Genomic DNA, 11,102 nt, shown 5'->3' on the forward strand with positions numbered 1-11,102 from the left:
ATGCATGCACTTACCCATGGAGAAAGGGATGAAGGCTTCATTCTTTTTCAGAGCTCCTTGGGCATCCAAGAAGTGGTTGGGGTCAAACATATGTGGCTTCTCAAAATGATGAGGATCTTTCAGACTGGAGCTCAGGAAAAGGAACACATTAATACCCTGGTAAGAATGTGAGGGAGAAGGACTCAAAGTAGGTAGGAATGGTGCTCCCCTTACTTCTGGGAAAAGTCTAGAATCTCTAACAGAAAGTACTAAAAGGAAAAAAGCATAGTGTGCCCACATCAGGGGTGCTGCAAGCATTGACTTTGGGCACTCACCAATCCAAGGACTCTGGGACCTCAAATAACTCTACCTTGGGAAGAAGATAGCCTTGGAAGGAGGTGTCCTCAGTCACCATGTGAGGTATGCCCAGAGGGAGGAGGTCACTGAATCTCTGGATCTCATGGATGACAGCATCTGTGTAGGGCATTTTGGCTCGATCCTTGAGTTCTGGAGGACGGTTCTTCCCAATCACCTGGTCAATCTCTTCCTGGACTTTCTCTGAGGCAGAGAAAGGGACATGGAAACCCAATTCACAGGAAGGGCAACAGAGGAAAATAGGAGAACAGTCAGATGAGTGAGTGCCACTGCTTTACCAACCAGCCTGGTGGCATTCATAATAAAGTAAAGGAACCTGATGTGGGCAATTAAGTGGTGCTGTGAATAGCGTGCCAGGACTGAAAGTCAGGAAGACTCAATTTCCTGAATTCAAATTTAGCCTCAGGCACTTACTATGTGTGTGACCCTGGGCAAGTCATTTAACCCCGTTTGCCTCAGTTTCCTCTTCCATAAAATGAGCTAGAAAAGGAAATAGTAAACCACTCCAGTACCTCTTGTCAAGAAAACTCCTTTCAGAGATCTGGTATATAGAACTGCTTTTGCTCATCTGGGTCAGAATACTCACAAACATCAAGACTGGTTTGATGAAAATGATGGGGAAATTCAGAATCTTCTGAATGAAAAATGAGAACTCCACAGGGTTTACCAGCAGAATTTGAACTATCTCCGGATATCAGTCACCAAGGTTGTTTCTTGAATTAAACTGCCAAGCATTCAAATGCTACTGCAGAGACAGCAACTCCAGTGGGCGGATCATGTTGTTCAAATGCCAAACATTTGAAAAAAAGACTCTTTTATGGAGAACTCACACAGGGCAAGGATTCATATGGTGGTCAGGAAAAGTGATACAAAGACACACTCAAGTTCTCTCCTAAGAATTTTGAATTGATTTGTGACATGGGAGACACTGGCATGGGACCACCCTCATCAGAGGTGATGTGCTCTATGAGTAAAGCAAAATTGAAGTAGCTCAAAAGAAATGCAAGATACACAAATTTAGAGAATCTGTCCTCATTGTTCACATGTAACTACTTGTGCCCAACCTGTGGCAGAGCATTCTGAGCTCATACTGATGATCAGCCATAGTCAGACACATTGTAACTTGACTCTAACTTGGTGATGTCATTTGGTCCTCTTCAAGAACGAAGAAGAACAAGCAACCAAGAAAACCCCAAGCATGGAGTGTCAAACAGGACTGAAAAACTACTTACTACAGCAACAACTCCAACGACTTCTATAGTGTGGCCCATTCAGGAAAAGTTAACCTGGAATCTTTAAGGGGCACTCACACTTGACTTGCCTAAGAACGTCTGGGACAATGGGAGACATCATTCATTCATTTAACAACCATTGACTGAGTACCTATTAGGAGCAAAGCTTTCATGGGTTGAATAAAGAATAACCATGCAACATGGTTTCCTTAGACTTTTAAAAAGCTATTTGGAAAGCCAAATGGAAAGTCATTTAACTCCTCATTTCCCAAATATTTATGAAAGATCTACTGTAGAAACCCCTTAATTCCCTGCTTTGTTTTCAAGGTAAAAAAAAAAAATCACAGAACTTGGATGAAATGGGAATCATCAACCTAGTTCTTCTTGGTGAAATGAAGAACCCTTCCCAGGCCTTGCCCCCTCCCTGAAACTGCCTCTTAATGTCCTCTAGGCCTTTCCACCTGCCCTGCCACCACTTTCTAAGGTACTCCAGGTCTTACCAATTGTGATACATCTACACCCTCCAGACCTCCGGAATTGTCACCTGACTTAGTCTTGCTCCTCATCTCCTGGCTTCTTTGGCTTGCTTTTCAACTAAAGTCCCATCTTCTGAAAGAAACTTTCCTGATCCCCTTTAACACTAGTACCTTCCTTCTGTTGATCCCCCCCCCAATGTATATAGTGTACATATATATGTATATATATATATATATATATATATATATATAGTACAGAATTAAAGTTATATGGAGTCAACCCCATTTGACTGAAAACTTCTTGAGGGTAGGAACATTTTCTTTATAACCTCAGTATGGTGTCTGGCACATAGCAAGTATTTAATAAAGGTGTTTTCATGTGACTGACCTATCGATATAACTTAAGAACCCTTGGACCTTGCCATCTACCCTACCACTGCCCCTTAGGACTTTTGGGTGTTGCCCTCTGGATGAACTGTCTTTAATGTCTTATTTCCCCAATACAAATAACAGTTCTTAACAGAAAAAATCGCTTCTGTCTTTTATTTGAATCTCTGGCACTTAGAACAGTGGTTGGCATGTAATCATTCATTCATTCATTCATTGCTTCATTCAGTATTACAAGCCCCAAAAGAGTGTTTCATCAGAGTCAAAATTTAAGGTAGGAAACCAGAGTAGGGATGAGAGGATACTTCTCTGAATGGGGAAGTAGAAAGAGAAGCATCTCATAGGGATTTGTTTCTCAGGTTGGTCTTACTTAATGTTTGGATAAATTATGTAGAGAGGGAAGGCAACCTCTGTTTCTTGCTGCCTCAAGGTCACTGTCTCTTTTATTATTAATAACAATGATTTTGATAATGATAATAGTTACCATATATATAGCACCTACTATTTGCCTGGCACTTTGCTGAGCATTTTATCTTATTTGATCCTCACAACAACCCTAGGAGGTAGGTGTTATTTTTATCCCTATTTTACAGTTGAGGAAACTGAGACAGGCAGAGGTTAAGTGACTTACCCAAGGTCCCAAAGCTAGTAAATGAATTTGAAATCAGGTCTTCCTCACTCTACCCACTGCACCACTTAGCTTCCACTCTTGAGGTCAAATATGTTCAAGATATAGATCTGATTCTCAAGACATCCCAGAAGTTGCTTGAAGCAGCTTAGCTTAAATGAGGACAAAGTTTGTGAACTTCACTGAGCAGCACAACTGGTGCCTTGGGAGACCATCCAAGTTTCCCTTGATATTTTTTGAGTTGGAAAGAACCTCTATGGCCATCTAGAACAATTTACACAATGCAATAAGAATTCCCACTACAACACACCCAACAAGTGGTCAGCATCAGCTTGAAGACCCCTAGGGAGGGGACGCCCCACCCAACCTCCGGAAACAGCCATTTGCTTCTACTTTGGAAGAGCTCTCATGGTTAGGAAACTTCTTTGCCTGGAACTTCAGTTGGCTACTTTGTAATCCCCCGCCCCCCATTACCCCGGATCTGATCCCTGGTGGCAGGTAGAAGGATACTTCTTCCATCACAGAACTGTCCTTCAGATACTAGAATGCTATCACCTTCCTGCCCCACCTCCCATCCCCCAAGTCTTCTCTTCTCCAGGCTAAACATACATAGTTTCTTAAATTGCTACTCATATGACAAGGACTCAAGGCCTTCCAACACTGTGGTTGCCCTCCTCCCGATACTGTCCAGCTTATCAACATCCTTCCTAAATTGTGATGTCCAGGATCAGATAGAATATTCCAGTTATGTTCTGATGAGAGCAGAGTACAGAGTTAGCAGGACCAGAACCTCCTTGTTCTTGGAAACTATGCCTTTCTTCATGGAGTCCAAGGTCCCATTGACTGTTCCAAATGGCACATCCCACAGCTGCTACATATTGAGCCTGTAACATACTAAAACCCCCAGATCTTTTCCAAGCTATTGTCTAACTGTGACTTCCCATCTTATACTTAAGTCCCTTTTTTAACAAGATGTAAAACTTTAACTTAATTCAATCCTATTAGATTCATTCTACTAGATTCAGTCCAATGTGCTAGTTTGTCCAGGTCTTTTTTGTATTTTTCTGCATGGGGAAACTGAGGCCCAGAGAAAGGAAGGACTTGCCCAAGGTCCACTGTTATGCCAGGAGTAGCACAAACATTACAATATTAGCCTCTAGGATCTCAGTCCTCAAACCTCCAGGAGCCTCATGGATGCCCAAAATGCCTGCTCACCTGCCACCTGGGGGTATTTGAGAAGCAAGAGGCAGCCGTAGCGCAGAGTGGTGCTAGTTGTCTCAGTGCCCGCAAAGAACAAATTCAGGATGGTAAAGATGAGGGACTTGTGATCAAACTCAGAAGCCGAGACCTCCTTCTCCTAGGGTGGTTAACAACAAATAGAGAAAGGGGGCAGAGAGAGCTGGCAGAGTCCTTTCATGTATCTCTTCCCTCTTCTTTATGGGATCCACCTCAGAGACTTTGTCCTCTGTCTAGACTGATCTCTGCCCATTTCTGTCTCCATTTTGTCAGCCCACGTGTATATTAGTGTTTCCTCTCCCATGTCTTCCTCTTCCTCTTTCTTAGAATCACTCTTTTCTCTCTGGCTTGGTTTTTCTTCCTCCTCCTCAGCCTTGTCTCTCTATCTCTTCCCTTCAGGCTCTCCCTTCCTATTGTCCCTCTCCCCATGCCTCTGTGTCTCTCCATCTTTCCTGGGCTTCTCTGCATCTCTTCCTGCCTATCTGTCTCTGTACACACACACATACAAACACACCCCATCACAGTCTTTCCCTGTGAGTCTCACTAGTTCCTGTGTGTTGAGGGAGGGGAAGGAGAGGAGACTCACCTTCTCCATGTGGATTAGGAAACTGTCTGTGAAGTCCCGGGGGTCACTGGGGTTCAGGCTTTCTTGGTGCTTCTCAACATTGCTAGCAATGAAGTCTTTGGTGTGCTGAGCAATTTCCAATACACGGCGATGGGGTCCAGGAAAAAACTTCAGCAAATGTGGGAACTGTTCAAACAACTGGGGAGAGAGGACAAGGGGTAAGACTCAGGCCTGGCTGCTTCCCAACCCTCACAGGTCCTTCAGTTCTCAGTACACTTCACTGGGATTGATCCAAATGCCCTCCCTCCCACCATGATCTTGCCGTATGCCTAACCCCAACCTGCCCCCATCCAAAAACCCTATTTCTATGTCTCTATGGCCCCTTCCTTTTGTCCTTCCTCCCTTTTCTCCCTTCTGGATTTTTATCTATTTGACTGGAAATATAATTTAATATTCCAAATGAATAGAAGACAAGAACTACCTCATGGCTTCCCATAAATGTCACATATATTTGCGTCATATTCCTGCTGCAGCTAGGTAATACAGTCTATAGCAAGTCCTGAGTTCAAATTAGGCCTCAGATACTTAACTGACCATTGCAAGGATCAAATGAGGCAAGATTTGAAAAGAGATTTGCAAACTTTAAAGTGCTGTATAAATCTAAATATTGTTATCATCACCACTGTCACCATATTAGGGACTAGAACAGTCATGCTGTTTCTTACTCTGACATTGTCTTTGTGTGTTTGTCTCTTGTCTTTTCCCTGTCTTTCTCAGTCTCTCTCCGTATTTCAATAAGACTTAAAAAAAAAAAAGCAATTGGGGTTAAGTAATTTGCTCAAGGTTACACGGCCAGTTATTTCTGGGTGTGGTGCTAAGTATCTGAGCCTGGATTTGAACCCCAGGTCATCCCAACACTGGGGCTGGTGCTCTTACTCACTGAGCCACCTGGCTGCCCCTAAGCAATTGGGGTAAAGTAACTTGCTCAAGGTTACAGGGCTGGGTGTTTCTGGGTGGGTGCTAAGTGTCTGAGCCCGGATTCAATCCCCAGGTCATCCCAACACTGGGGCCAGTACTCTTACTCTCTGTGCTACCTGGCCACCCCTCAATAAGACCTTTTGAAGCATTTTCTGTGTTCTGGTCCCTTTGCTTGGCTGTGGGGATACAAAACAATCTTCATTGCCTCCCTGCATCTTTCCCTCCTCTCATCCTTCCCTCTGTCCTCCCCTTTCCATTTCCCCTTATCCCCCTCCCTATGTGCTCCTCTCCCTTTTTCTTCTTTATTATCCCTTGGTTCCCTCTCTCTGTGTCCATGATGTCTCCCTGTGCATCCCTGTCTTCCCCCTCCTTGGGTCCCCAAGTCCCACCTGAATCCAGGAGGAGCTGATGATGGTGAAAGCTTCAGTTAACATGTTCAGTAGTCCCTGAAACTGGGTGTCCTGGTATGAGAAGTGCTCACTGAACACAAGAGAAGAGATGACGTTGGCCATGGCTGAATTGAAAAGGAAGGTGGGGTCCAGAAGGGCCCCTGGAGAAAGGAGAGAAAAGAAAGGAGAGAATTTAGGGGGCTGCTAAGAAGCTCCCAGGTGTCTCCTATCTGGGTCTCTTTGTTTTGTTCAGAAGCCCAGGAGAATCTGGTTTTTTTTTCTCCCTGTGAAAATCCTTAGGGTCAAAGAAAATGATTCACAGAAGGAGTGAATTCTGAGACTCTGGGAAGGGACAAGGACCATCTCTTCCCACTTCTGGAGTCCATTCTGTGACAGGAGTAGGAGAGAAAAGGACACCATCTGGGACTTGCCCTCTATACTTTCCTCTATCCCTTCCCATTCTGACTTTTGGAGGGGAGATGATGGAAGTCATGAATAATAAGTTTGAGCAGGGCCAGTAGAGCAGCTGAAGGCTGAACCTAATGGGAAAGTTTGTGCTGTACCAAACTCAGTGTTGCCCAGAACTGACTGTTCTGGGTGCCTGTAGCTTCTATGAGCCCTATGGCTAGTGAACCAGGCAGAATTCCATTGTCCCTAGTTTTCTGGATTTTTGAGTACTAGATAAGGGTGTAAAACTCTCTCCCCTGTTCCTTTTTTACAAGCTTGCCATTATGCATGAGCTCTGGAAATAGCAACATCCACACCAAAGACATGGGAGGGAATTGATGTGATGGGGAGGGTTTATATTGTCTTTTGCATTTGTAATGCACATTATTAAGACTACATGCTCACAACATACTAAGTGTCAGAATCTATGAATGGCAAGAAAAGAGATCTGAGAAAGTGAAATGCTCATAAAGGGTGTAGATAATCAAGTCGAAATATAAATAAGTTTCATATTTTAACAGTCAATATATCATCTCCTAAACTAGAGAGTAACCCAGGAGTCAGAGAAAAACCCCATGCTGAGCTCCATTTGGAGTATCAGACTGCCAGAAAGGACCTAACCAGTGCAGAGAAAGGGAAAATCCAGAACAGCTCAGTAGAATATTCCCTGGTAAGTAATAAAAAAAAAAAACAACAATGATAGTCACCATTTAAATAGCACAAACTATGAGCCAGGCATTGTGCTAAGTTACAATTTACAAATATTATCTCATTTGATACTCACAACAACCCTGGGAAGTCCATACTGTTATTAGCACCATTTTACAGATGAAGAAACTGAGGCAGACAAAAGTTAGGTAACTTCCCCAAAGTCACACAGCTAGGAAGCATCTGGGTCTGGATTTGAACTCAGGTCTTTTTGAGGCCAGGTTCAGTTCTCTATCCACTCTATCACCTTAACTGCCTCAACTCTGACCTAATTCAAACCCCTTGGCTGGATTTTTACCTATGTAAAATTAGCACACATGAACCAATATTCCAAATGATTCCTACTACACCACAGGTGTTTGCTTGCCTCGTGTATATGTCCCATGCTGGGGACTCTTAGAAAGCCAATTTGTGTTTTATTTCATGCTTAGGCATTGTGCCTCTCTCATTCCCTCCCTTGTCTTGTTCTGCGTCTGCCTGAGTCTTTCTGCTTCTCCCTTTTATTGTCTGTGGATCTGTCTCCATCTCTCTGCATGTCTGCGCCTGTCCCTGCCATCTCTTCCCTTCACCTTGGGATTTCCGCAGTTCCTCTACCAAGCACTGGGCTTCAGTCTTTATTTTCTCTTCAACACTCTTCTTTCCCATCCCCAAGTCCTTGAGGGCAGTAAGTGAGAATCTTCTAAGTGTCTTCCAATGTTGTCTACCACTAGAAAAGAACCCTGGGGGAAAGAGAAAGGAAGAGGGGATGGGAGTGAGGGAGGGAGCTGGGACACTTCCCCACTCAGATAATCAATGTATCACATATTTAACCATCAAGTCCATGCCCTCCAACATCTGCCCCCAAAGAACTCCTTTTGATTCTTCCTACTCTTGGCCCCAAAATTCCTCATCCCCACAATTCTTTTCCCCCATCCTGATGTCCCCTTCTATCCTCTTTCCCTAGGTTCACCTTCTTTGGCTTTCTGTCCATTTTCTCCAATGTCCCTCCCTGACATGCCTTATCTGCTACATTATTCCTCCCTGAATCCCTAGCACCCTCCTCTTCTAATCTGTCCCTAGCATTTTCCTAGACCATTTCCCATAGCCCATCTCCCCCAGGTCACTGATCCCCAAACTTCCCTGACTTCTCCTTCTGCACCTTGAGTCCCATCCTGATGCTGGTCTTCATTATCACCCTGCCTTCCTCACTGGGTCCTTCCTGCACTGATCCTCACCCTCTGCCCTACCCACACACATTTAGTTTCTCCACATCCTGCTCACCATATCCCTGGAAGATTGCATCAGCTAAGGCAAGGATCCCACAGTCACTGAACGCCTTCGCATTCTTCACCACAGCCTCCTTCATAGCCTCTGGTCCACATATGACAACAGCTGGCCGGGTACCCAGATAGACAGTGAAGACATCCCCATACTTTTCTCGAAACTGTGGGGCAGACCCACCACTCTGTCATGCTCCTGCCAAGCTGCTGTCCTGGGTACCCCGACGGTCTCAGCCCTCTGGCCATAGCCCCAGGCTCTGGACCCCACAGTATGGGTCTAAAACTGAGGTCTTAGATAACATAGTCTCTAACTTCTTTCTAGGATTAACATCCTCTCTATTCTAAGGTCAACTAGTTGGTACAGTGGATAGAGTGCTGGCTCTGGAGTCAAGACTCATCTTCCTAAGTTCAAATCCAGCCTCAGACACTTACTAAATAGGTGACCCTGGGCAAGTCACTTCACCCTGTTTGCCTCAGTTTCCTCATCTGTAAACTGAAGTGGAGAAAGAAATGGCAGACCACACTACTCTATTTGCCAAGAAAACCTCAAATAGGATCATGAAGAGTCAGACATGACTGAAAAACAAATTCTAAGGTCCTTGCCAGTTCTGACATCCTTTGTTCTATACTCAAAGAATATTTATTTAGATAAGAAATAAAGATATTTAGAGAGAAAGGGCTTTATGGATCATTTTGTCCAGAGATGTAAAATTCTGGGTCCATTCACCAAAGGTGTGACCTGAACCAGAGTAAAATGTAATTGGGAAATATTTAATAAAACAAATTTACATTACAACATAGATGATGTTAATTTGAGGTTTTCTAAGTTAATGTGCACCCCACAAGGACACGTGTCTATATGAGCTTGACACCACTCATCAGTTCCAGTCTCTTCTATTACAGATGAAGACCTGAGACTCAGAGATGCTAAGTGATTTCCCCCCAATTACACAGCTGGTAAATCAAGTCAACGAGCATCATGAACCTGTGTGTGCACTCTGTGCATTAAGCACTAGTGATACCAAGAAAAGCCAAAGTCGTCCCAGCCCTCAAGGAGCTCACCTTCTAATGGAGGAAACAACATGTCAACAACTCCACACAGACAAGTTATACCCAGGGTCAACTGGAGATAATCTCAGAGGGAAGACACTAACAGCAGCTGGGCTGCAGAAAGGCTGGGATTTTAGCTAAGAAGGGAAAGAATCCGGATTTATGCCCAGGCTCTCAGGCTCCAAATCCTCAAGTATTTCTCCCATTTCTTTCCCTTCTGTTTTCATCTGCCTGTATATCCAGCCAAGACCTCAGACCCTGCTCCTTTAGGTCATAAATGCAGAGTTAGAAGGAACCTTGGAAGTCACTTCAGAAGCATCATTTTACAGATGAAGAAACTGAGGCAGACAGGGTGAAATTACTTGCCCAGGGATACACAGCTAGTGTCTGAGGCTAGATTTGAACTCATCTTGAATACGAGTCTTTGGGACTCCAAGCCCAGTGCTCTATGCACTATAGTGCCACCTATGTGCTCAAGGGACCATAGAAGTTACTTAATTCAACATAATTTTATAGATGAGGAAACTAAGGCAAGTGACTGGAGTAATTTGCCCAAAGATGTCCAGGTAATAGGTAGAAGAGCTGGGATTTGAACCCAGGTCTTCCAGACACCAAATCTAGCACCTCTATCCACAGCAGCTACTACAGGACCAAGCTTCCAGAGGTCCACTTCTTTGGGGACCTCTCCCCCTTTCCCAAGATTCTGACTCACCACATCTTACTCATTGATGAATAATTTTAGAGTGCTTAATCCCAGGGGAGCAGACATCAGACCCAGATCTCAGAAGGTATCCAGGGTTCTCCAACACACTCCTCACCCAATCCACCTCATTTTGAGAGATATCAAAGCACTCCTCTCAGCCGGAGAGAAGATAGGGCAGACAACTACATCATTGTAGGTAGGCACAGCACTACCCTGGCCCAGGGAAGTCCTAGGTCCACTCAGTCACCCAGACAAAAAGATAGCTCACCGCCAAGAAGGACAGGAGGATACCACGGGGGGCAATGTGCAGCAGGTTGCCTAGCAGAGGCAGAGGTCGGGGCCCAGGAGGGAGGTTGCCTTTCTGGAGTCTCTGGGTTAGGAGCAGAAGGAAGCCCAGGAAGACAGCCAGGAGGAGGAGGAGGCTTCCAGCATCCATAGCTTGTCCTCTGATGGTTCAGTCCCCTCCTTCCCCTGCCTACTGCCTGACCTGAACCTTTATCTCAGCCAAGAAAGAAGGCTCTACCACCCCTTACTCACAGTGAGGTAATTATCATGCCTGGAGGACTGGCTCACCCCCTTTCAGCCTCCAGGCTAAGACAACAAACTGTTAACAGGACCAGAAGGTCCTTCCCTGGTGTAGTGCCTAGGTAGGACGCTCCTTTTCCCCTTAGGGGCCACCTGGCTCTCCCC

At 44.7% G+C, this 11,102-nt stretch overlaps 1 protein-coding gene across 1 annotated transcript in view; it reads right to left on the reverse strand.

Moving 5' to 3' along the window:
- LOC138154621 (cytochrome P450 2B6-like) overlaps positions 1-10,848 on the reverse strand; it is a 22,481-nt gene extending 11,633 nt beyond the window's left edge. Inside the window, exons 1-8 of the mRNA XM_069079602.1 lie at positions 10,681-10,848; positions 8,661-8,823; positions 7,970-8,119; positions 6,246-6,406; positions 4,900-5,076; positions 4,293-4,434; positions 350-537; positions 15-156 (exon numbers count right to left, since the gene is read on the reverse strand). Coding sequence (XP_068935703.1) covers positions 15-156; positions 350-537; positions 4,293-4,434; positions 4,900-5,076; positions 6,246-6,406; positions 7,970-8,119; positions 8,661-8,823; positions 10,681-10,848 — 1,291 coding nt within the window. The remainder of the gene's footprint in view (positions 1-14; positions 157-349; positions 538-4,292; positions 4,435-4,899; positions 5,077-6,245; positions 6,407-7,969; positions 8,120-8,660; positions 8,824-10,680) is intronic.
- Positions 10,849-11,102: the final 254 nt, after the last annotated feature.

Source organism: Petaurus breviceps, unplaced genomic scaffold (genome assembly GCF_028583685.1).
Source record: "Petaurus breviceps papuanus isolate PSGF00001 unplaced genomic scaffold, PetGlider_PUasm1.0 91041, whole genome shotgun sequence".
NCBI lineage: Eukaryota > Metazoa > Chordata > Mammalia > Diprotodontia > Petauridae > Petaurus > Petaurus breviceps.